The 27161-nt window shown below is 40.8% G+C and overlaps 1 protein-coding gene across 4 annotated transcripts in view; it reads right to left on the bottom strand.

Annotated features, from left to right (window-relative positions):
- The window catches only part of dnah12 (dynein axonemal heavy chain 12), a 179347-nt gene that overhangs the window by 110317 nt on the left and 41869 nt on the right, over window positions 1-27161 (bottom strand). For 3 of the 4 annotated variants that reach the window (XM_062969868.1, XM_062969869.1, XM_062969871.1), the window contains 12 exons: window positions 26793-27032; window positions 24508-24753; window positions 22427-22546; window positions 20936-21045; window positions 17257-17440; window positions 13789-13929; window positions 11797-11880; window positions 8291-8479; window positions 4351-4470; window positions 3893-4081; window positions 2474-2625; window positions 716-854 (listed from right to left, as the gene is read on the bottom strand). In XM_062969868.1, the coding sequence (XP_062825938.1) occupies window positions 716-854; window positions 2474-2625; window positions 3893-4081; window positions 4351-4470; window positions 8291-8479; window positions 11797-11880; window positions 13789-13929; window positions 17257-17440; window positions 20936-21045; window positions 22427-22546; window positions 24508-24753; window positions 26793-27032 (1914 nt within the window). The remainder of the gene's footprint in view (window positions 1-715; window positions 855-2473; window positions 2626-3892; window positions 4082-4350; window positions 4471-8290; window positions 8480-11796; window positions 11881-13788; window positions 13930-17256; window positions 17441-20935; window positions 21046-22426; window positions 22547-24507; window positions 24754-26792; window positions 27033-27161) is intronic. The other variant, XM_062969870.1, reaches the window with a different exon arrangement.

Raw genomic sequence — 27161 nt, 5'->3', positions numbered from 1 at the left:
AGGCCCTCTGGGTGTTTTGGAGTGGAACTCCCGATTCAAGGATGGGGAGCTCAGCCTCGTGAGGCAGAGGTGTGCCTTCTCCTGCTGAGTCCTTGGCTTTGGTGGTGGAGGCGGCGATGGAGGGGGGACAGTTCTGTGTGTGCGTGCACGCGCGCGGGAAGAGTTGGGAGGATTGTGTTTGTGCGCATGCACACATCGCCTGTTGTTTTTTTTGGTGTTGTGATTGTGTTTTGTGTTTGATTATGTTGTATCTTACTGGAGGTGGGGATGATGGATTGTGTGGGTAATTTTAGAGTTTGGGGGATGTTGGGTTTTGTTGTTCTGTGCATCGCCATGACGCCAAAAGCCTTTTATATATAGAGATTTACCCTATCTCTACCCCACCTTTCTCTACCCTGCCGGGGCCTCAAGGCAGCTTATATATGGCAACTATTAGATGCCTTAAAGCATGAATAGTTCAAAGATATATCACCTCCATTCCAATACTTAAAGCCACAGATGTATTGTTCACAAAGAGAAACTTCAATTAATAATTTATTTTCACTATAAGATGATTTCTAAATGTTTTAGATTTCTTTGCCATAGTATTTTTAAAAATAAAATAACCCTCATCAGAAAACCTATCACCTGAAACATTTATAATGTATGCACTATATAGAATTAAATGCCCCATTAACAAAACATTTGAAGTATTTGTAATGACAACTGTTCTTACCTGAGTTTGATTGGCACTGGTTCTAGCTGAAAAATTGACAAAGAATGGGAAGTAGAGGTCCTTTTCTACATGATGCATTAGCTTGTCTTTCACATATACAGACTTTCCGGTACCTGTTGGTCCTATAAAAAGCAGTGGTCTTGGAAAAAATTGCATAAATTTATATTATACATATATTAGTGAAAGTTTGGAAACTATAAACAAATGAAAATTGATGACTGGCTGCTTTTTACAGTATTGTATAAACTGTTTTATGTCTTAAGGTGCATCTACATGTTAGAATTAAAGCGGTCTGAAACCACTTTAACTACCATGATTCAATGCTTAGAAATCCTGGAATTTGTAGTTTGGTGAGGCACCAGCAGTCTTTGGCAGAGAAAGCTGAAGACCTTGTAAAACTAAAACTCCCTTGACTCCATTGAGTCATGGCAGTAAATGCGATATCAAACTGCATTCATTTTGCAATGTATATGCACCTTTGGTTATCTATTCACACAACTACAATCTCTTAGTTACATTTGAAGTGCATCACATTATAATAGGTGTTCCATAATCTTACACACAATCAAATATTGTTATATAGCAGCAAGTATTTCAAACTACATATCAAAGGTTTATACAGTGATGCATGTGATAAGGCTGGTGCAGAGTGTTTTAAATATTTATCCCAGTTAATACAGAGTATAATGCAAATGTCTTAAAACTCTAAACCATTGTATCTAAAATACTGGTAACTCCATACAAGCATATCAGTTAACTAGTAGCTTCCTTGGAGCTCTTTTTCTAGGTCTACTTAGCTCAGAAGTCTCTTAGGGTATTGGAGAAAAGTCATTTTTTATAGGAGTACCCATGTTACAGAACTCTCTCCCCAGACATGTTAATTTAGATCATCATTTTCAAACTTTCAAGCACATTTTAAATCCATTCTATTCTCTTACTAGGTTTTTGTGGTAGAGAGTTTATTTACCCAGTAAATGTTATTAATAACAAAGCATTACTTGGACTGATATTGATAACTTCACCTAAGTATAAATATCAAATTTTATCAAAATTAGTTCGTAAATAAATTTGTCTTTTTGAGCAAAAAAATGCAAAAAAAATCTGAAGTAATTGATAGATTAGCTTCAAGTTGAGTGGTTTTATTAGATAACACATTAAGTCAGGTGATTATGTGATCAAACAAATGGATTGATACAGCATAGCTCACTTTCAATTATAGTACAGATCATTATCATTTAAATTTACTTTTCCTTGGTTTTTTAAACTGTAGCTTTCTTAACGTTTTATATTATCTGTTACCTACTCTGAGCTTATTTAACAAAAGGGAGGTACAAAATTTACATGCAATCAGAGAAGTTGAAAGCTGGAGGCAATTTTTGCCTAGTTTGAACCATAAGTAATTATTGTGCTTGCAATTATATGATCATTGTTTTTTGCTTTATAGCATGGCTAAAGAAAGCAGGCAAGATGTGGCCAGATAGGGCCTGGTAATACTGAAAATAATTTCACCACTAATTGGGGTTCCTAATAATCTGTCTAGATAGGTAGATAATGATATTCAATTTCAGGAAATTCCTGTTCACGCAGAAGACACTGTTAAGTGCGAAATGATCTTAATTTCTTGGAGGTGTGATCTCCAAGAACTATATTGTTCTCCTGTATTAACTCAACTGAAAAATCGATTTCTTTAGGCATTGACAAACACTATACTATGAATGATGAAACCAATCACTCTTACACAACTATTTTTTTTCTTACATTCCATATTTAATGCACAAATCCATCAAATATGTATATCTGACTGTATCCATTGTTGGGACAATAATGTCCTGAATCTTAGTATTTTTATCACTATACTGGACAGTTTTGAGAAATTCATTCCAATGAGCCCAGCGACCTTTGCCTTTCATCTAAGAAGAAATGCAAAAACATTTTTATGCAGAAAAAATTGAGCTAGCAATCAAAATTCATTTAAAAATGATATTTTTAGCAATTATGTTTAATATTATAGTTAGCAATACATTTAAAACTGACAGTACTGAAGCAATAACATTCAAGTCACAAATATTAGAAAGGTATGCCATATTAATTGCTACATGTTTTCTGTAAAATTTGATATCTTTTTGCCAAGGTTTGCTAAACAACTTGCTTCTTTGTAAGTGCCATTGAATTGCTATAAAATGCCACACATTTTCTTTATCCCCCTTGTGCCAAAGAATAATGGAAAGTGTTTTCTTTCACTGCTGCTTCTAGAAAAACCAATGGGATGGGAAAGCATATCACATCACACTTCCAAAAGGAGAAATACAAAATAGTCCTATCTCTGATTTTTTTTTCATGAAGCAAAAACATGATGGTAGTTATGCTTTCTTCAAAATGCAACTCTTTGGAGAGAGAGAAAAAATATTTTCCTCCATAAGAAACAGAAAGGAAAGGAGGAAAGCCATCTCCAAAGCTAGCTAGCTTTCTTAGAGAATGTCATGACCCACCCCTGCTAGAAAAGATTTAGGGAAAGACAGAGTTGCTAGTGACCATAAACAAACAATCTGCCAATTAATGCAGCCCCAACTTTGTTGACTACTCTTTGAAGTACCCAATAATACAATTTCATGTTATTTATTGTACTTTTGGAAAACATTTGATAAAGGAGTCATTCAAGAAATGATATGCTCTGAAGGAACACAATACAGAAAGTATGCTGAAACTAAGTTCTAGATCTGATCAGTGCTTGAATGGGGTCTCAGAAGAAAACTATTATGCATATTGTGGAGCTCTGAACAAAGATGGGATATCATTATATTTAACAAAACACATGGCTCGCCTATTAGGAAGGGAACATATAGCTTTGTATATTCAAACTCTATTTGTATGCAGTTATGTTGTTATGTAGCTTCAAGGCTTTTCCGACTTGTGGTGATCTAAGACAAACCTATCATGAGGTTTTCTTGACAAGAGTTGTTCAGAGGAGGTTTCCTCTGAGATCTAGAGTGTGTGACTTGCCCAAGATCACCCAATATGTTTCCACGACCAGGCAAGGATTCAAAGCCTGATCTCCAGAGTCCTAGTTCAACACTCAAACCACTTTACCATGCTGGTTTGCTTCAATTTATACATATCTTAATTATTGGAAAATTAAAATTTAAATATCCATTAATTTATCTGTAGCCAAAGTCATACCTCAAACATATAATCATACACCAAGCCTTTCTCTTCAAACGGATGGTCCCATTTGCCCACAGATGCTGGTACTGGATGTTCTTCTAGTTTCCCTGTGACAATATCCTTCATAAAATTATCAAACACTGTCCGACCATCACTATCACAGGTTCCACCAATGGACCAAATCAATGAAAAAGCAAAACCACCCTTCAAGAAACAACAAAAGCAATTATTAAATGATGCTTTTTGGCATATGCTCCTTGATCTATTATTGTAACAACTGATTATATCCTCTTAGCAAATTTCATTTGCTAAAAGGACATAATGGACAGCCTTTAGGATGTCCAGTAGCCTATAATAATTTATCGACCACTTTCTGAACATTTTTTTTTAAAAGCCCAGCTCAAAAGAATAATTGAACAAAAGAAATATAATCAAATAACAAAATTTCAAAGACATATTTAATTTAGACTAACCGTAATCCATTTCTGGATATTTTTATTGCTAGGATCCTTTTGTACAGTGGCACAAAGCAACATTTCCAAAAGCCGGGTAAGAGAAACCACATTATTGCTATTATTTGTCGTAACCAACTCCTGCAAGAGAAAAACAACAGTTCATGTATGTCCAAAATGGATACAGAGATAGACTTTGTAAATATTCATAAAAGTTTTAACCTTACAAAAACCATGTTACCATTTAAAATCAATTATAAATGTAATCCTATATGAAATTTTCAGGAACTCCTTAAGAATAAACTTTTTCATACTCTCTAAGGCCCCTTCCAAATCTATATATATAAAAGGATAAAAAAATTCGGCCTAGGACAAAACAACAAAACTACACATCCCAGAAACACTAAACTTGGCAACACAACCCCTCATCCATGCCTCTACGTTCATACAACAAAAAGAAAATAAAAATAAAATCCTAATTAGAGGGAAAGGAATAATTGTTTTTATCAAATTGCTGCCAGTCACAAGGCTAAACTCTGCCCACTTGGTCTCCTAGCAACCTACTCAGCCCAGGGGACAGGCACAGTTAAGCCTCAGGCCTCTTCCACACTGCCTATAAAATACAGATTATCTGATTTTAACTGGATTATATGGCAGTGTAGATTCAAGACCCTTCCACACAGCTATATTACCCATTTATAATCTTATATTATCTGCTTTGAACTGGATTATCTTGAGTCTACACTGCCAGATAATTCACTTCAGTGTGCATTTTATACAGCTGTGTAGAAGGGGCCTCATATAATCCAGCAGCAGATAATATAAGATTATAAATATACAGTAGAGTCTCACTTATCCAACATAAACAGGCCGGCAGAATGTTGGATAAGTGAATATGTTGGATAATAAGAAGGGATTCAGGAAAAGCCGATTAAACATCAAATTAGGTAATGATTATACAAATTAAGCACCAAACATCATGTTATACAACACATTTGACAGAAAAAGTAATTCAATGCTCAGTAATGCTATGTTCTAATTACTGTATTTACAAATTTAGCACCAAAATATCACAATGAATTTAAAAAATTGACTACAAAAACATTGACTACTAAAAGGCAGACTGCGTTGGATAATCCAGAACACTGGATAAGTGAATGTTGGATAAGTGAGATTCTACTGTAATATGAAATAATTACTATGGTAATCCAGTCCAACCCAATTCTGCCATGGAGGACACAATCCAAGCACGCCCAACAGATGGCCACCCAGCCTCTCAATAATAATAATAATAATAATAAGAAGAAGAAGAAGAAGAAGAAGAAGAAGAAGAAGAAGAAGAAGATCATACAATCCTAAGGTTAGGAGACACCCCTAAGGATCATCCAGTTCAACTTCCTTCTACCATGCAAGACAACACAAACCAAAATACATCACACAGTTCTAGACACTTGGGAAGCGTTCGACTTGTGATTTTGTGATACGAAATCCAGCATACCTATCTTGTTTGCTGTGTCATACAATAAAATAATAATAATAAACTTTATTTGTATTCTGCCCTATCTGCCCAAGAGGACTCAGGGTGGATTCCAACCTCAATAAAATAGTGAAGAGCAGAGACATCACACTGGCAACGAAGGTCCGCATAGTCAAAGCAATGGTATTCCCCATAGTAACCTATGGATGCGAGAGCTGGGCCATAAAGAAGGCTGAGCGAAGGAAGATAGATGAACTTTGGTGCTGGAGGAAAATGCTGAGAGTGCCTTGGACCGCAAGAAGATCCAACCAGTCCATCCTCCAGGAAATAATGCCCGGCTGCTCACTGGAGGGAAGGATATTAGAGGCAAAGATGAAGTATTTTGGCCACATAATGAGAAAACAGGAAAGCCTAGAGAAGAGAATGATGCTGGGGAAAATGGAAGGAAAAAGGAAGAGGCTGACCAAGGGTAAAATGAATGGATGGTAACCATGAAGTGACTGGCTTGACCTTGAGGGAACTGGGGGTGGCGACAGCCGACAGGGAGCTCTGGCATGGACTGGTCCATGAGGCCACGAAGAGTCGGAAATGACTGCGTGAATGAAGAAGAAATGGAAACACTGTAGTTTTCCAACAATATGGAAATTAGCCAAAATGGTGGCCAGGTAACATTTGACAGAGGAAAGGGAGAAGTCTGAATTAGACAAAGAAAGAATTCAAAGACATGTTGTATTCAAGCCTGAACTCGAGAGAAACCCCAAGATGACAAGGAGGACAGGTATTTCTTCCAATTGTAAACATAAGCTACTGAGTGAAAGCTCTATGTGCTGCTGTAAAGATTTGCCGCATAGCATCAGGTAGAGATGTTAAAGAAACACCTTTCTAGGCAATCAGCTTAAGAATAAAGAATCTCAACCACCTGCAGCGGTGATTCATCTTGACCCAATGGAACCAAGACAGGAGGCTTCTAATAGTGAGCAGAAAGAGAGTCAACTATTATCCTCTCTGAAAGAGAGTTAATCTTTGCTTGTATTATCTGTTCAAGATTTATTCAAAGATGGATGTAGTTGTTCTTCAAGTCTTAGAAAAGGATGCAAGGATTTCACAGAAACTGCCTCTGAATCCTGAGACTCAGTCAAGGCTGGTTGTGAAACATGCTTCAGAGTAGTTGGACTGTGAGAATTTAACGTTCCATGAAGATTATACGTATGGTTGACATTCTCCTTTGTCCCCTTTTTGTCTTCTGCTGTGGAGGACTTGTCAAGACAGATTCGCAGAGTTCTAAGGAGCATCCAAGAATAGTGATGTGTTGGAATGTAAGTTCAGTTTCAAAGTCCATTTAGAACAGAGGGCTGAATCAATTGCTGTCTGAGAAGCTCTCTCAAGAAATGTCTAAACTGAGATTCAATGAGAATTTTTAACTGCCAACCAGACTGAAGAACAAGAGACAGTTGGGTTTGAGATTGAACAAAATGAGCAGAGAAGTAGGAGTAATAGGATTAAGGGCCTTCTTGTAAAAAAAGCAACTTCCATCTGAAATCTTGACTCTTTATGTGCTTGGGGAGAAAGCCTTGCAATGGGCACACAACTCCATACTGTGACTCTTATTGAGATATAGCAAGCAACAGGAATGTCCATTGTGCTTCAGAATTTTAGCTCCCCAAATGATGCATTTCTTAAAGTTACTGAATGAGCCATATTTACAGCCATCGAAAAGAGCCATCAAATATGAAGTTGAGAATGGGCTAAGTCAAACAAATAATCAGAAGCTGAATCAAAGCCAAAAAGAATTACCAAGCGAGTCATTGAAAGTCATGCCAGAAATCCAAATGCCAAGCCAAATCACAAACTGCCAGAAGAAAACCCAGTTATAGAGAATTGCTCCTCCCTGCCATCCTAGGAATGAACTATGAGGCACACAAAAGGTGGGAAACCATTGAAAAGCTAAAAGATTCTAAACTATGTACTGCTAAGGAGCAGACAGCCCAGTTGTGTAAGTCACAGAGACGATGAAAAAGAAATAAAAAGTCCCAATCAAGAGAAACAGTTCAAATTTATGGTGTTAAAAGCTCTAAAAACCTACTAGAATACAATTCCCCATTTCTATTCTGAAATACAATTCATCGAACCGTGTAGCAAAGATTTCTGTTCTAAATCCAAGCTCTTAGTCTGATTGGAATGGATCTAAATAAATAAAGAGCTATTTTTAAACAGTTAAAAAAAACCTCAGGACCCCATGTCTTGGTGAGATATTATCTGTTTCTGATACATTATCAATCCAGCCCTAGCATCCTTCATAAATCAATGTGCACATGTATCTATGAATAGACAGTTGCTTTCATTCCTCCAAGTAGTCCATCCATATCCCCATTCTGTACAAGCAGAAAACTATTTATGACTGGAGCTGGAGAGTACAGTGTCTTTATTCATTTCTGTTTTTAGATATTCTAGATATGCATTATTTTAGAACAATTCTCAAATTACTTTGCATTTTTTCTGACGAATTCTTAATGCAGGTGGAATTAACCAGTTGAAAAGGTCTTCCAAAAGTTCTTGATTCTCCTTTTGATTCAAGGGTTCAGGAAGTGTGTTCAACCAAGATGTTACAAGTGGCATCCAGCCCAGCTGTAAAGGCTCCAAGTAAATCATTCCACAACGACTGACGGTAGCAGGCTATAACAAAATAATAAATGTATTCTTAAAATTTCATTATATCTCCGATTTTAATTCCTGTAAACTATTTAACCCCAGCAAAGGATCGTTACCTTGACGCGGTGCTGGGGCTTGCGCACCTTGATGAAGCCATGAGTTATACCGTGCAGGGCCACCCAAGACGGGAAGGTCATGGCGGAGAGGTCAGACTAAATACAATCCCTGCGGAAGGCAATGGCAAACCACCCCAGTATTCTTGCCATGAAAACTAAGTGGATCAGTACAACCAGAGAAATGTCGGTATACCATCGGAAGATAGGACTCCCAGGTCGAAAGATGGTCAAAATGCTACTGGGGAGGAGCAGACGACTAGTCCAAGTAGCCCCAGATGTGATGACACAGTTAGCTCAAAGCCGGAAGGAAGGCTAACGGCCGACGATGCTGGAGGTGAAGGACGAATCCAATGTTCTAGAGATCAACACACTATAGGAACCTGGAATGTAAGATCTATGAGCCAGGGAAAACTGGACGTGGTTATCGGTGAGATGTCAAGATTAAAGATAGACATTCTGGGAGTCAGTGAACTGAAATGGACTGGAATGGGCCACTTCACAAAAGATGACCACCAAATCTACTACTGCGAACAAGAGGAACAGCGAAGAAATGGAGTAGCCTTCATAGTTAATAATAAAGTTGCGAAAGCAGTGATTGGATACAACCCAAAAAATGATAGATGATCTCAATTCGAGTTCAAGGCAAGCCGTTTAACATCACAGTGATCCAAATATACGCCCCAACCACAGCTGCTGAAGAAGCAGAATTAGATCAGTTCTATGAGGATCTGCAGCACCTACTGGATAACACACCAAAAAGAGACATTATTCTCATTACAGGAGATTGGAATGCTAAGGTGGGCAGTCAAATGATAACTGGGATCACAGGCAAGCATGGTCTGGGACAACCAAACGAAGCAGGACGTAGGCTGATAGAATTTTGCCAGGAAAACTCGCTGTGCATAACAAACATTCTCTTCCAACAACCTAAAAGACGGCTTTACACATGGACTTCACCAGATGGCCAACGCTGAAATCAGATTGACTACATCCTCTGCAGCCAAAGGTGGCGGACATCCATCCAGTCGGTGAAAACAAGACCTGGAGCTGACTGTAGTTCAGACCACAAACTTCTTGTTGCAAAATTTAGAATCAGACTAAAGAGAATGGGGAAAATACACAGACCAATTAGATATGATCTCACAAATATTCCTAATGAATATGCAGTGGAAGTGAAGAATAGATTTCAGGGACTAGACTTGATAAATAGAGTCCCAGAAGAACTATGGAAAGAAGTCCACAACATTGTTCAGGAGGCAGCAACAAAGTACGTCCCAAAGAAAAAGAAAACCAAGAAGGCAAGATGGTTGTCTGCTGAGACACTGGAAGTAGCCCAAGAAAGAAGGAAGGCGAAAGGAAACAGCGATAAGGGGAGACATGCCCAGCTAAATCCACAGTTCCAGAGAGGTTAGCAAGGAGAGACAAGGAACTATTTTTAAACAAGCAATGCATGGAAGTGGAAGACGACAATAGAATAGGAAGGACAATAGACCTCTTCCAGAAAATCAGAAACATCGGAGGCAAATTTCAGGCAAAAATGGGCATGATCAAAAACAAAGATGGCAAAGACCTAGCAGAAGCTGAAGAAATCAAGAAAAGATGGCGAGAATATACAGAAGATCTGTATAGGAGGGATAAAAATATAGAAGATAGCTTTGACGGTGTAGTGAATGAATTAGAACCAGACATCCTGAGGAGTGAGGTTGAATGGGCCTTAAGAAGCATTGCTAACAACAAGGCAGCAGGAGACGATGGGATCCCAGCTGAACTGTTAAAAATCTTGAAAGATGATGCTTTCAAGGTGATGCATGCCATATGCCAGCAAATATGAAAAACACAAGAATGGCCATCAGATTGGAAAAAATCAATTTACATCCCCATACCAAAAAAGGGAAATGCTAAAGAATGTTCAAACTTCCGTACAGTGGCCCTTATTTCCCATGCCAGTAAGGTAATGCTCAAGATCCTGCAAGGCAGACTCCAGCAATACATGGAGCGAGAGCTGTCAGATGTCCAAGCTGGGTTTAGAAAAGGCAGAGGAACAAGAGACCAAATTGCCAATATCCACTGGATAATGGAGGAAGCCAGGGAGTTTCAGAAAAACATCTACTTCTGCTTTATTGACTACTCTAAAGCCTTCGACTGTGTGGACCATAACAAACTGTGGCATGTACCTGGTGGTATGGGGATACCAAGTCACCTTGTCTGTCTCCTGAGAAATCTGTATAAAGACCAAGTAGCCACAGTAAGAACAGACCACAGAACAACAGACTGGTTCAAGATTGGGAAAGGAGTGCGGCAGGGCTGTATACTATTGCCCTACCTATTCAACTTGTACGCAGAACACATCATGTGACATGCGGGTCTTGACAAATCCAAGGCTGGAGTTAAAATTTCTGGAAGAAACATTAACAACCTTAGATATGCAGATGATACCACTCTGATGGCTGAAAGTGAGGAAGAGCTGAGGAGCCTTATCACCAAGGTGAAAGAAGAAAGTGCAAAAGCCGGGCTGCAGTTAAACATCAAGAAAACCAAAATCATGGCAACCAGACCGATTGACAACTGGCAAATAGAGGGAGAAAACGTGGAGGCAGTGACAGACTTTATATTTCTAGATGCAAAGATCACTGCAGATGCAGACTGCAGCTAGGAAATCAGAAGACGTCTACTTCTTGGGAGGAGAGCAATGGCCAACCTCGATAAAATACTGAAAAGCAGAGACATCACACTGGCAATGAAGGTCCGCATAGTGAAAGCAATGGTATTCCCCATAGTAACCTATGGATGCGAGAGCTGGACCATAAGGAAGGCTGAGCGAAAGAAGATAGATGCTTTTGAACTTTGGTGCTGGAGGAAAATCCTGAGTGTGGCTTGGACCGCAAGAAGATCCAACGAGTCCATCCTCCAGGAAATAATGCCCGACTGCTCACTGGAGGGAAGGATATTAGAGGCAAAGTTGAGGTATTTTGGCCACATCATGAGAAGACAGGAAAGCTTGGAGATCATGATGCTGGGTAAAATGGAAGGAAAAAGGAAGATAGGCCGACCAAGGGCGAGATGGATGGACGGTATCCTTGAAGTGACTGGCTCGACCTTGAAGGAACTGGGGGCAGTGACGGCCGACAGGGAGCTCTGGCGTGGACTGGTCCATGAGGCCACGAAGAGTCGAAAACGACTGAATGAGTGAGACGACGAAACTATTTAAACTTGGATTTAACTTACCGAAGCCTGGGACAGGTCCATAGTTTCAAAGATAAGACTCATCTGAGGTGACATCTGAATGATTTCTCCACTCATTAAACAAAGCTAAAGAAAATTACCAAATTTTATGTATAACATTTTATAGTTATCTAAATGTTATAAGAAAACAAATCTGCTATAACTCATTTATCAGAACTAGAAAAGTTGCTTAAACCCAACATGTAATGAGTAAGATTTTCCTTTAATGGAAAATCTGGACAATTCAGCCTCAAAAAAATTAATATGAAATAATGCTTGTACTAACTATGCCCCTCAGAAAATAAAAGAACAAAGATGAAAGAAACGAATACAGGAATTAGAGCACTAGGCCTCAATTCCTGCTTCTACCAGTGGTTACTAGGGGTGCGCATCGTACTGTTTTTCAAAACAGGATCCGGGAATTCCAGCAGTTCCAGAAACCGAACCTCCGGAAATAAGACGGGCGACAGGGCTTAAATTGACTTTGCTGAAACAGACCACATGGTGGCCGAAATCAGCGGTTTAGGTTGCTTTTGGCTGTGTCATGGCAGCAGCCTTGTGCACATGCGCACAGGATTTTTCTCCCTTAGCCTTGCCTGAGCCAATCAGGACAAGAAAGTGGATCATGTGCCAAGCTGGTCTATATATACCAGGGCAAGTTCCTCCATTTTCCTATGCCATCCTGGCATTTGAGAGAGATCATGTGATAACCAGCTCTGTGTTCCATCTCAGTGCTGTTGCTGTTTAGGATTGCTTTTTGACTCAATTCCAATCTTTTTCTTTGGCAATTTATTACATTTTTTTTTTAGTTTAATATATTCCAGTCCTTCTTTTTTAAACTATTTTGCTAGGAAGGCGAGGGTGGGCTTGTGTTGGGGGGGGGGGGCTGTGAAAGGGCATCTCCATTTCTAAGCCAAAGAGCTGGCATTGTCCGTAGACACCTGCAAGGTCATGTGGCTGGCATGACTGCATGGAGCACCGTTACCTTCCTGCCGGAGCAGTACCTATTGATCTACTCACATTTGCATGTTTTCAAACTGCTAGGTTGGCTGGAGCTGGAGCTAACAGCGGGCGCTCACTCCGCTCACCAGATTCGAACCTGTGACCTTTCGTTCCACAAGTTCAGTAGCTCAGCTCTTTAACACGCTGCGCCACCGGGGGCTCTCTTATTTAATTAATAATAATTTTAAAAGCCCTTGTAAGTTGTTTGTTCACCTCTGACTCTCTCTCTCTCTCTCTTTCTGTAGCTTCTGTGTGTGTGCTCCTTTTCTTTAAAAATTTCCTATAAATTGCAGGATATGTGGATCTTCATGAAAGTTGGTAGAAATGATGCCCCACTGCTGCCTCTATATTGTTGCTGTGGAGAAATTCCAGGGAATACCTCTTTGGGTTTTTTTTAAAGGGCATTTTATTTCTAGAAACTTTAAGAATTTCCTAAAAATCAGTGGTAACCCAAATGTTCTGAAACTTGGGGGACTTGCAGTTGCAAATGTGTCTTCCACGTGTGGCCATTTTTTTCCCAATAGCCCTAAAATGATGGAAAAGGGAGTCTCTGAAGTTCTCCCATTGCCATCAATGGGCAGGATCTTCCCAAAATGAAAATGGTACATCCGGCTGATAGAATGAGAAACTGCATCCCCCCCCCCTCAGTTTCTGGAAGTTTCCAAAAAATGGAATAGGGGCTGACCGAAAATGAGCACTGAAAACAGTACGGTTTTTTTCCAAATTGTATACCCCTAAAGGTTGCATTTAGATGCACTTGAAAAACATGTCCCAAATCCATAAAATACTAATCTGGACACATGTAGCAAGACATATAGTCTGACACTAATTATAATTATCAGCTTAATAAAGCCTAGAAGTAATATTATTACTTTATACATTAACATTTTATAGTTAGGTTCAAGGAGTAAGATTTCAAGAAGTTTTATTTCTGTCCACAGCAATTTTCTTTAACACTGCAATTACTTTGTCATATATTCACTTAGATATTACCTTTTTGTTGTCATCCAGCACAGTGTTCATGCTCTCTATCCAAAGAGTATCAATAGGACCATCAAAAACAACCCATTTACGATCAGGTGTTTCAGTTAAAGCAAATTCCCGAAATGTATTGGCTACTATGCCATCTGTCCACTAAAACCAGAAAAGACTTAAAAATCAGAACAGAGAACAGTGTATGAAACTATTCTCATATACAGACACATTCTACCAGTATTTTTTTTGAAAATATACTGAACACATAAAAATATTTTTATAACTATGTTCCCATTAATGTGAGCTCAAAAATATGTATACATATGGACACCATGACACTTTCACACAAACATGAAAAGCATACTGTCATTTTGGCACCAAGGTAAAACATTATTGCATACTTATGAAGCATGATTGATTTCATGCAAATGTACATGGGGATACTCCAGATCAGTTCCTGAGGAGTATACAGTCAGGTGTCAGGCAGATATCCTGACTGCCTGGCATAAAGCCGGCCCAGCAGAAGGAAAAAGTTTACATGGTATAGCAGCACCAAACCTGGCCATGTATAAATATGTGAGGGGAAGTCATAGTGAGGAGAGAACAAGCTTGCTTTCTACTGCCCTAGAGACTACGATATGGAACAATGGCTTTAAACTACAGGAAAGGAGATTCTACCCAGGGCCGGCCCCACTCATGCGGCAGCTGACGCCGCCGCCTCGGGCGCAGGCCCGGGGGGGCGCCGTCAGGCTGGGCGGGAGGCGGGGCACCGCCCTGACGGTGACCCGCCTCCCGCCCAGTGCGCCCTGGCCCGTCTGGCCTGCTAGAAAAGGCCAGACGGGCGAGCGGGAGTAGCGTGGGAGGCGGGGCCAGCTCTGACGCCGCTCCCCCCCCCGCCCAGCGTGCCTTGGCCCTGCCTCCCACGCAGCGTGGGAGGCGGGGCCAAGGCACGCTGGGCGGGGGGGGGGAGCGGCGTCAGAGCTGGCCCCGCCTCCCACGCTACTCCCGCTCGCCCGTCTGGCCTTTTGTAGCAGGCCAGACGGGCGAGCGGGGGTAACGTGGGAGGCGGGGCCAGCTCTGACGCCGCCCCCCCCGCCCAGCGTGCCCTGGCCCCGCCTCCCACGTTGCGTGGGAGGCAGGGCCAAGGCACGCTGGGCCGGGGGGGGGAGCGGCGTCAGAGCTGGCCCCGCCTCCCACGTTACCCCCGCTCGCCCGTCTGGCCTTGTGTAGCAGGCCAGACTCAGCGGAGGTTCCTCCAGGCCGCAATCGCGGCCTGGAGAAACCTCCGCTAAGTCTGGCCTGCTACACAAGGCCAGACGGGCGAGCGGGGGTAACGTGGGAGGCGGGGCCAGCTCTGACGCCGCCCCCCCGCCCAGCGTGCCCTGGCCCCGCCTCCCACGTTGCGTGGGAGGCAGGGCCAAGGCACGCTGGGCGGGGGGGGGGGAGCGGCGTCAGAGCTGGCCCCGCCTCCCACGTTACCCCCGCTCGCCCGTCTGGCCTTGTGTAGCAGGCCAGACTCAGCGGAGGTTCCTCCAGGCCGCAATCGCGGCCTGGAGAAACCTCCGCTAAGTCTGGCCTGCTACACAAGGCCAGACGGGCGAGCGGGGGTAACGTGGGAGGCGGGGCCAGCTCTGACGCCGCCCCCCCGCCCAGCGTGCCCTGGCCCCGCCTCCCACGTTGCGTGGGAGGCAGGGCCAAGGCACGCTGGGCGGGGGGGGGGGAGCGGCGTCAGAGCTGGCCCCGCCTCCCACGTTACCCCCGCTCGCCCGTCTGGCCTTTTGTAGCAGGCCAGACTCAGCGGAGGTTCCTCCAGGCCGCAATCGCGGCCTGGAGAAACCTCCGCTGAGTCTGGCCTGCTACAAAAGGCCAGACGGGCGAGCGGGGGTAGCGTGGGAGGCGGGGCCAACTCTGGCCCCGCCCCCCCGCCCAGCGTGCCCTGGCCCCGCCTCCCACGCTGCGTGGGAGGCGGGGCCAGGGCACGGGGGGCGGGGCCAACTCTGGCCCCGCCCCCTCACTATTCGCCCTGGCCCCGCCTCCCACGCAGCGTGGGAGGCGGGGCCAGGGCACGCTGGGCGGGGCCAGGGCGCCGGTGGCGGGGGCGCTTTTCAGCACCCCCGCTTTACATCAAAAAATATCTCCGGCCGGCCCTGATTCTACCTGAACATTAGGAAGACTGTGAGAGCTGGAACTCTCTGCCCCAGAGTGTAGTGGAGGCTCCTTCTTTGGAGGCTGGATGGCCATCAGTTGGGAATGCTTTGAATGTGATTTTCCTGCTTCTTGGCAGGGGGTTGGACTGAATGGCCCACGAGATCTCTTCCAACTCTATGATTCTGTGAAACCCAGTTTGACACCACTAGACAGCCACCCTTACTGTTCCCATTGTGTCCTCAGCTTAGCAATCACCAGGCATGAAATTGATGGTGGTCACTGCTTGTCAAATATACAAACACTGACTGGAGCACCAGAACAACACAGCATGGGGGGGGGTCTCTCTTCTCCCCCCCCCCCTCTAATTGTTCTTGTGCTCTGGCCAGCATCATGTGACAAGTAATGACCACCAGCAATTTTATGGACAGTGGTCTCTGCTAAGCTGAAGAATGGGGACAGCAAGTGCCATACCCTGTCCCCAGGTCACCCTAGCTTGAAAAAAGTGGGATGGCTGCGTAAACAGTGGTGGTTGGTTCCAAATTAGAACTGGCTCAATGGTGAACATGTGCCCAAAGGGCAGGTGAGCTCCAGTGCTTCAGGGAAGTTCTGGGGCATCCCCCCCACTTTAGGTAATGCAAAATAAAGCCATGTTAAGAACCTTGCCAGGCATTATGACAAATCAGTCTTGAGTCATATGAACACCATGAAGTCTGTTCACTCGCACTCTCCATCAATTGGCCCATGTAGATGGGTACCTGGTCAATATTCTTACATCTCCAATGAAGAAGAATGCTTTGCTTGGTTTCCAAAGAATGTTGTGTGTATCCTAGTATTGTAAAAAGCATAGTCCCTGTGTTTTGATATAAAAACAGAAGAGTTTGCATGTTTATGACTCCCTTCCTTTATGCTCTGCAGACTTGACATAGAATTGTAGCCTCAGAGTCCAGACTGGCTCAATGCAATAATATAATCCTTCAGATAACCTGTATCACAGCCACATAGGCCATAACCAACAATTTGAATTGTGCTGGAAACAGACTAAGAAGAACCAATCATAGTCACATTCAACCATTTATGTACTGTATTGACTGCCCAAAAATACAAATTAATGTATTCCCTTCTGATGAGTGATTATTATCCTTGGTGAATTTCTGAAATTAGGGCTCTTGTGAATAGCATATATTCACTGTTTGTGGACATTCAGCTGCAGAGAAAAACTGAAAGTAATTAGATTGCACGCATGCTCTTATGACTAGCAACAGGGAGGTACAAGGGTTTATATAGCTTATTGCCACATATTATTTCCTAATATATTGCAAATGAAAGTATATTCAATACCTCATGGGATACAGGGTCAAATCTTCCAAACAGCTGACCCATAGTAATGGATTTTGGATTCACAGTTCTATGCACTACTTTTTCTTCATCTCCATACCCACGCTGATTCATAAGGGAAAGTGTATCTGCTAAGACATGTAAAACCTTTGTCTTCCCAGCAAAAGGTTCCCCTACAAGCATAAAACTAAAAAAACCAAAGAAGTTATTAGGTATCTTACTTTTATGTCATAATCCTAGACACATTTAAACATTTGTTCTATCAGAGTTAGAACATGCTGTTCTTGAAGAAACTAAAGAAAGGAAAGGAATATTGGGATGGCCAGGAGCAGCAATCCACTACAACTGGGTTTGACCCCTGTGCTCCAACCGGAATAGCAGGATCCAGGGTTTCTGCTTACAATGAAATATATTGTTGGTACTGCAAAGTTCTTCTCCACTTTGCAGTTATTGCTCTAGAGCTGCACTTTTCAAAATAGTGCTCAGAGCTTACCAGGAGATATACTGTTACTACCACAACATTCTTCTATTTGACATTTTACTGGGGTCCATTTTCTATCTGGTGTTCCCTGTCAACTTTTTCTTCTCCTTTCTTACTGTTTGAATTGTGCTTTTCAGGTCCATTATAACTTCTAATTTTCCTTGGCAAGTAAACAGAATTCCAAAATCAGTTTGTGTATCAGGAATCTATATTTTAAATGTAGTGTACCTGCAATTTTGCTCCTACAATTGATATTGTCATTGGAAACATGCTCCATTGGTATGTCAAATGTTTACCATTTTTCATTGCTCTCCCCTCTATTCATTTCCCTATGAAACTGCTTCCATTTGATAAAAGCTGGATCCAGGAGTTTCAATGAATTTTTTTCCCTTTGATTAAAACATGGCCTTCATCATTGCCTAATGTGTCACCATTGAGATATTGTGGGACTGCAATACCGGTCATAGCTTATTGTTGGATAAACTCACTAGGTGTGATGGGAGTTGTAGTCCAACAGCATCAGGTCAGGAGGGTTATGTGATTCCCACTTCTAAGCCCGAGAGAATCCAAGCATCAGATGAGCTTTCTTTCCAGTACAGTATACCGTATATACTCGAGTATAAGCTGATCCGAATATAAGCCGAGGCACCTAATTTTACCACAAAAACTGGGAAAACTTATTGACTCAAGTATAAGCCGAGGGTGGGAAATGTAGCAGCTACTGGTAAATTTCAAAATAAAAATAGATACCAATAAAATTACATTAACTGAGGCATAAGTGGAGTAAATGTTTTTTTGAATATTTACCGTATTTCAAAGAAAAACAGTAAGCTAACTCTGTAAGTGCATAAGTAGGGTCAACAAAAACAATATGGTATCAACAATAACTATAATAATAATCATCATTATCATCATCATCAACAATAACAACAACTTCCTTTGTATCCTGCTCTATCTATCTCCCCATGGGGACTCAGGCCGGCTTCCAACATAGTAACAGGCAAACATTCAATGCCTATATAAACAATACAGGGCTAGATATAGCTCTATAATTATATATACTAATTTCACATTTGTATTTTGCCCCTGAAAAGTTTGCAAATCCTCTCTCTATATATGTGCATTTCCCTCCTGCAATATTTGCAAGTCCCATTTATCTATGCTTACATCTATCTAGATATCTCTCTCTGTGTGTGCATATTTACAAGGCCTATATCTATATTAATATCTGTCTATCTAGACATTGCTCTCTATATAGAGAATTATATCTTTATAAGACTTGCAGAGACTTGGAAACATGTGAGGGGAAATTCATATATAAAATTAATGTATACATATAGGTACAGATATACAGGTACATGGAAATCTCTAGATATCTATATGTATATAGGATTTGCAAAGACCTGCAAACATATGAGGGGAAAATTCATATATTAAATTAATGTATTTGTAGGGGGGAATCTATATATTATTTACAAGTTTTGGGGCATGCATTTGCCCAAGGAAGAAATGCAAGCAAAACCTTCCTAAAAACAACTTTGGCCTCTTTTCTCCTCCCTTTTCCCACCTCTTTTATTTCTCCCTCTTTCAAACTCTAAAAGTAGCCAGAAAAGGCTTTTTAAAACTTCCCTCCCTCTCCCAAAAAAAACCCCACTCCATTTTTGTTTCCTTAGGAATGAAAATAAATACACACCTTCTGTTGCTCTCCTTTCCCTCCCTTTTGACTCAAACGTTCTTGCAATAATAGTAATAATAATAATAAATCCTGCAAATTTGCAAGAGTCTCTTTTACTTCCCCTTCCACCATGCAATCTTTTTCTTCTTCCTGGCTTGCAAGAGGTTATGTCACTCACTCTCCTTTCGCTTTTAAAAACATTCCCTCCTTGTCCCTCTCTCTCTTAAAAAATAAGATAACTCCAGCCTGGGAGGAGAAGCGGAGAAGGGAGGTTTTGGAAAAGAAAACATACTGTGGCCTCCAAGCTCTGGCTGCTGGCTTGACCTTGACCCAATTATAAGCCGGGAATGCTTTTTCAGCCCCCAAAATGAGATTTAAAAAACTCGGCTTATCTTCGAGTATATACAGTAAGTCATTTTTGGCTTGTTCATATATCTTCATTCAAAACTATAGATGCTTGATTTTATGTTTGAAAATATAGTTACCAAAAAGACTGTTTGGCAACTAATTAAGTTGTTGTGTCTCTTCAAAAATTTCTGACTTTGAGTGACAATAGCATAGTTTCAACATTCAAAAATCACTACAGCATACTGCTCCATTCCATAGTTGTTATGTAACTATGGGATGTAACATATGTAACTATGTGTAGCATAGTCACATTATATAGAATTCTTCTCTGCAATCAAAATACATAGACTAAATGAATAGATTAGAGAGATGGGCCGAAACAAACAAAATGAAGTTCAATAGGGACAAAGGCAAGAAAAAATGAAATGCAAAGATACAGAATTGGGGACGACTGGCTCAACAGCAGTATGTTTGAAAAAGATCTTAAGAGTCCTCATGGACAAGTTAAACATGAGCCAACAATGTGATGTGGCAGCTAAAAAAGCCAATGGGATTTTGGCCTACATAAATAGGAGTCTAGTGTCTAGATCCAGGGAAGTCATACTACCGCTCTATTCTGCCTTGATCTGACCACATCTGTGTTCAATTCTGGGCACTGCGATGGAAGGGAAATGTTGACAAGCTGGGATGTGTCCAGAGGAGGGCGACTAAAATGATCAAGGATCTGGAGAACAAGCCCTATGAGGAGCGGCTTAAAGAACTGGGCATATTTAGCCTACAGAAGAGAAGGCTGAGATAAGACATGATAGCCATATATAAATATGTGAGGGGAAGTCATAAGGAGGAGGTAGCAAGTTTGTTTTCTGCTGCCCTGGAGTCTAGGATGCGAAACAATGGCTTCAAACTACAGGAAAGGAAATTCCACCTGAACATTAGGAAGGACTTCCTCACTATGAGAGCTGTTCAGCAGTAGAACACTCTGCCCCAGAGTATGATAGAGGCTCCTCCTTTGGAAGCTTTTAAGCAGAGGCTGGATGGCTATCTGTTGGGGGTGCTTTGAATGCGATTTTCCTGCTTCTTGGCTGGGGGTTGGATTGAATGGCCCATGAGGTCTCTTCCAACTCTATGATTCTATGATTCTCTAAATTATAGCCACACCTATGCCCATATATACTTACCCATGTCTTACTATCATCATTTCATAGGTCTGTATCATTTTTTCTAGAAAAACTTTGACAGGCTGGACATTATGCTCTTTACAACATTCATGTGCACATTCCAAAAATTCCTGAAACATAATTTTAAAAAGTTATTTCTATGCTAGGTCTCTGTGTATGGCAAACACATGCTCATATAATTGGAAATAGTTTTTCCTAAATTATAAATCATAAACTTCAAAACAATTAAGTAAATTGAATTTTACAGTGCTATAGTATAAGAATCTGAATTATTGAAATATTTTAAACTTGCAAAGCACATGAATTTATGCTGGAAAAATATCTTGTATTTTTTCCCAAGAAATGAAGTGTTGCAGTGCACTTACTGAATCTAATCTGACAAAATAAAATAAAATGTATAGTTGTTAGGTTTCAAAAAAAGCAAAGGCCATAAGTTACAAGTCTATGCATATTTTCTAGGAACTACTCCCATTGGACATAATGCGGCTTTTTTCTAAATAAGCATAGTCCAGTAAGTTCCTTTGAACTTGCACAGTTTTAGAGTACACAAAGACTAGATGATGTCCAGGGCCTTTCTAATTGAACAAAATTGAAGAAATTTACTTTACAATCCTATATATCTTACTCAGTCCTGTATTGATTAACAAGGTTTACTCCCAAGAGAGTTTGTACAGGATTATCACACAGGGTTGCTACAAACAGCTCTATACTTAGTTATTTGGAGTAAATTATACATAGAAATTTCTGCAAAAGCAACAAATATTTCTGATGGCAATAAAATAATTATGATAACCAGATCAAAAACTGGTAAAAATCAAACATACTATCTGAGCTAAGAGAAACCTATTTGCTAATACAGCTGTACTGACTTAACCACTGCACAGACAGTAGCACAACCAGAAGTACATACACCAGTTGGAAAACTGGGTCACAACTCCTTCAGAATTCCAGAAATGCCTTCCAATATTGTGGGTGACTAGTAGAATAACACCAGTAAATTCAGGCTTCCTATTCAGGGCTTCTTAAACTTTTTCCACTTGTGACTTCTTTCTACCCGAGAATGTTTACATGACCCCAGATAAATAGGCAATACCTATAACAATCAAACCTTTACTGATAATAAATCAGCATTTGCAAAGCTTGCTAACAGGTCGTTTTCCTTTTTGTGAAGTATGTCTGAAGTGTTTTCTGCAGATTCCACTGTAAACATTGCACAATGTTACTAACAGATTTTTGTAAATGTCTAGGTAGCCTTCAGGAACCTTTCACTATCATCATTTTTGTGACTCCCAAGATTGAAATAAGGGGGCCCACAGTTTAAGAAGGCCTGTTCTAATGCAGAGTTTAGGTTCACAATAATGTAGACACTTGCTCACTGAAGTACAAATGAAAAACAAAAAAGAATTGTGATCATCCTTAGAAATGCTCCTCAGAGGTTAAGCAAAACATCAAAAGTTTCAAGGTGAAACCATATCCTACAAATATACTCACATTGTAGTCAGCTTGAGGAAGTTGAACACCAGGGAATAAATCACTAGTAATACCCTTGAAAAGTGGAATGTCATGTGATAAAAATTTTGGCTCATTTACATCTTCGATTGATCGAAGGAGCTGAATAAAACCAAGAAAATAGTAGCAGAATCAACACAATTATGTTCTAGTGATATTAATTTAATTAGATCAACAACAAAAGATGTTTGCAAACTGTAGCATGGATTTTGCTCACACAGGTTTAGCATCCCTTATCCAGAAATTCCAAATACTTTAAATTCCAAAGTTGTCCATATGGGTGGCTTGCATAGTGTCATCTTTGCTTTCAATGTATACAAAGCTTGTCTCATGAACAAAATTATTTAAAATGTTGGATAAAATGGTCTCCAGGCTATTTGAATTAGGTACAGTGGAACCTGTACTTAAGGGCATCCCAACTTAAGAGCATTTTGTTTTAAGAGCTGTCACTCAGCCCTGGGTTTCACTTTCATATAAGAACAGTGTTTGGAGTTCAGAGCTAGCACCAAAGAGCACATTAGCACGACAGTACAGGGCTTTTAGGACTTCAAGGAAACAGCCTCCGTGCCTTGAGCTTTTGTCCACTTTTGGAGATCGCTGTCTGCTTTGGGGAACCTTGAGTTAGTTGAGCTTATGTGGTTTTTATTCCTAGTATGTTTGGCTTCATGAAGAGAAAGGGAGAAAGAGCAAGAGAGGGAGGTAGGCTGGAATGAGTACAGTATGAAGAAAACAATGCTTCTGCCACTTCACTTTGTGCTTTGTGCTTCCTTGCCACAACTTTGTGCTTCTACCATTTTAAAGTTGATCTTTCTTTTTTATTGTTCCATGTGAATGTGCGTTCATACATTATTTGTTATTTATAAAGTACATTTTCTTATTTAAAAACACGTAACCAAAAAAATTAGGGTTTTTTGGGGGGGCTGGAACGGATTAATACCATTTCAGTGGGTAAATTCACTTTGAGATAAGAGCACTTTGAGTGAAGAGTGCAATCACAGAACAAATTAAACTCTTAAGTTATGGTATCACTGTATATATGAAACAAAAATGAATTTCATGTTTAGACTTAGGTCCCATTTCCAGTGTATTAGAGCTATCTAGCCAAGTGGCAGCTACTAAAAGTAAAATCAATTTCCTTTTTTATAAACTCGTTTGCCATCAGAGAAAACAAAGTTGTAATCGTTTATAGCAGAGTTTTAGCTTTCATTGATGCCCCAGCATTATGGACATTCCCCTTAGGTCTAGTAACTTATCTTTTTCTTATTAAAAGGTCCCACATTTTCTTTGACTAAAACCATGTCAAATTCTAGCACATGGTATCTTCTTTACCCTCCATCTTAAAACAATTATTTCATAATCCAGCAATGCCATGTAACTGATGATACCATTTTGTGAGTATAGTGCTATTATAGCTAGCAGAATGCCTAGTGGGACTTATGTAAAAAAAAAACAACCCAAACATAACTGAGTTCAAACAGATAAGCTTGCTCATAAAACACTCTTGACTGACGAATAATACACAGGTTTCTTTCACTAAGCATGCAGCTTTGAGAGACACATGTGGAGTGGTGAAAATAGCTGGGAACAACCTGCCTACCAGATTAGTCAAAACAACCCTGGTGACTAATGGGGTGGATAATATTATAGTTAGACTCCACCTCAAATCCGATTTAACAAACAAATGAGAAACACTGGCAAAACAATCTCATTAATGTCTGCCTGGATGGAACTCACACTAAAACCTGCTGCTTACTTCTGTATAAGTGTATACTGAACTATAGCTTTTGACTGCTTGATCATGAAATAGAAATGAACTACACATGAGTGTAAATTAGAGTAAAGTGAAATGTAAATATATAGTTCAATTATCTTTTGAATTTAACAGGTATAACTATTATAACAAGCATCTAGAAGAGGATAAAAATTAAAGTGCTAAAATAACTGAGTTCTAATTGACAGCTCATGAGTATCCCTAAAATCAAGTTTCTAATTTATTTATTACTATTTATTTAATAATTTAGCCTACACTTCATTTTGACAAATTAATGTAAAGTGGTACTTACAAGTATATCTTCATTTTCTTCTGGAAATTTCAGTTTTAGGTTACCAGCAGCTATTAGTACAGCTTTCACAGCCCGCATACCATAGTCATAATGAAACTGAGATGAAAGCTGTTCTGAGCACAATCTGTAGGTCATTACTATTTTCACTGATAATGGCTTAGCATTCAGAAATCCATAGGAGTAAAGCGAGATTTCAGCAATGAGGGCATAATTAGGAACCATCATGGCTACTGTTCTGAAAAGGACCTGAAAAGCATATCAAAGAATTATATTTTTGTTTTATTTTCCTGTTACTGTACTGAGTTATTTTATGTCTTTTTTGAGGCTCCTGTATATATATATGTGCAGGAGAGGGAGTGAGAGCCTTTTTTGAGTCTCTCTCTCGCTCCCCCTCTCTCCCCCCCCCCCCTCTGCTTATATAGAAATTATCAAGATAAAAAACCAAAAGAAATCTTAAGTTAAAAAAGGAAAGACACACCCAATTTCTCAGGAGAATGTTCTTGGAAATGCAACTAACTGCACAAAAGGAACAGAGAAGATAAACAGAGGCACTGTCAAGAGTCAGACGCCAATTTGAGAGCAAAACAGAGTTTATTCAAGAGATAGCCCAAAAAATAGACACAAACACAAAAGATGGCTTTAAACACTTAACTTTCAGTGTTTTAAAGCAGCCCAAACAAAAATATATCAAAAAGTATGCTTTAGCAAACAAACCGGATTATCCAAGCAAATAATCCAGATTAAACAAAAGGTGCTTCAATTCAGCTCTAAACAAACTAAGTTGGCTTGGAAAAGCAGCCAAAACAAAACAAAGACTTGGAAACTCACAAAAAACTCCCAAGAGTCACAAGCTAGCAGTTTTAACACAAAGCTCTAAACAGAAACCAAAACCGGGCAAAGGAGCTTGTAAACAAATTTGGAGCCGGTGCAAAAGGGAAGGTATGGCTCCAAGCCCTTACTGCGGCAAGCAACAGGCTTTGGGGATTTAAAGGGACAGTGCAAGAAGATGTCATCAAACCGGTCCGGAGTCGAAATAGCAGGAACAGCAGCAAACTGCTTCGAGAGTGCAGGTAATGCCAGGAGCTCAAGGGACAAAGCGAAGAGACGTCGTCAGGTTGATCCAGGGTCAGGACAGGAGACAGCAGCAGGGTCAGGAGGCAAACCAGAAGTCAAGAGCCATGGGTAGACCAATCAGAGAGCGCAGAAACAGGGTCGAATTTCAGTCAAAGGTCCAGAAGTTGTAGTCATCAATTCAAGGTCCACAAAATGGCACAAAGAGCCAAGACAACGGAGGAAACAGCAGCAAAAAATAGTAATATCTGTGCAGTCCAGGAAAACCCACACAGTTCCAGCCCTCCGTTGCAGAGCAACCCAGATAAACTTACATCTGAAGCAAAGTCCCAGTCCAGTCTTCTTTAACACGTACAGGAATCCCAATGGCACCCAGCAACACCTTGCCACACGCAAAGTAAAGTGACCAAACATTCCCAATTTATCCCAATTCTCCCTGGGTATCCAAACACCAACACTCAAAGAGCAGGTGTCCCAAATCCTTAATCTGAATCAGAACTCCACACAGCTAACGCTCGTGGATTGGGCGTGCCTAATTCTTCATCAGAATCCCAATCATCCTGCCCACGCCCAACACCATGCACACCTGAGGATCCATCCTCCCTCCTCCAAGCAGACCAAGTGGGATCTGCTTCTGAAGATACCCAAGGTTCAGCAGTATCCATGGGCCCCAATTCCCCAGGCATCTCCGGTGCCCGTGCCCAGTCAGTGCCCACTTCCTCAGCCACCACCTGTTCCCCAGCATCCATTTCTTCAACAGACTCCCCATCTGAATCTTCCATAGAAGACTCCCCATTGAGGTTCCTAATTCTCTTTCTGTGCAAATCCTCCAACGAGCCCTCCTCGCGAGGGTTTTTCCTTCCTCTGCTGATCCCACCACTATCATCCACAGTCCCCGAAGGCGCAGTCATAACAGGCACACTAGTGCATGTGTGTTGAGGTGGTGGTTAGGATTCCCACCAAAGTCCACTCAGTTAAGATGATTCAGGAGAGTTACTGCACAAACACCAAGACCCACTGTGTGGTTCACAGACACTATGAAGATATAGAAAACTGGAAAGACTGACAGGGTATGTAAGCCTACTTCACCATTCTCAGAAAATTTAATCTGCTTCCACTATTACTGGTTGGTTTTGTTAATTTATTCCAATGCAACATGTTTATGGACATTTTAAAAGCAATATCTGAAATGAGTATTTATTTTGCTATTTTACCTTGAGATTATCTGGCAATTCAGAGCGTCCTGCATAACCTGGGTTCATGGTAATAGCAACAAAACAGTTAGGATTAAGCTTCAATTCCGTCCCTTCAAAATTAAATGTTTCCAGCTTCAACTGTATAGCTCTCTGTATGCAGAGGATCTGTTGAGCCACCACGGATAGCACTTCCAGTTCAATGCGATTGAATTCATCAAAACAGGCCCAAGCACCAGAAGAGGCCAAACCTTTAAAAAACTAAGACCCAAATAGTGAATCAATTACCAGACAACTCAATTTTTTTTTCAGAAAGTCTAATAGCCCCTTGATAATACAGGCTTACTAGTACACTTAAAAGAATAATGAATTAACCTAACTGCATTAAGG

Source organism: Anolis carolinensis, chromosome 2 (assembly GCF_035594765.1).
Source record: "Anolis carolinensis isolate JA03-04 chromosome 2, rAnoCar3.1.pri, whole genome shotgun sequence".
Classification (NCBI taxonomy): Eukaryota; Metazoa; Chordata; class Lepidosauria; order Squamata; family Dactyloidae; genus Anolis; species Anolis carolinensis.
Note: the sequence above shows the minus strand (reverse complement) of the source record. Positions and strands in the feature narration are given on the sequence as shown.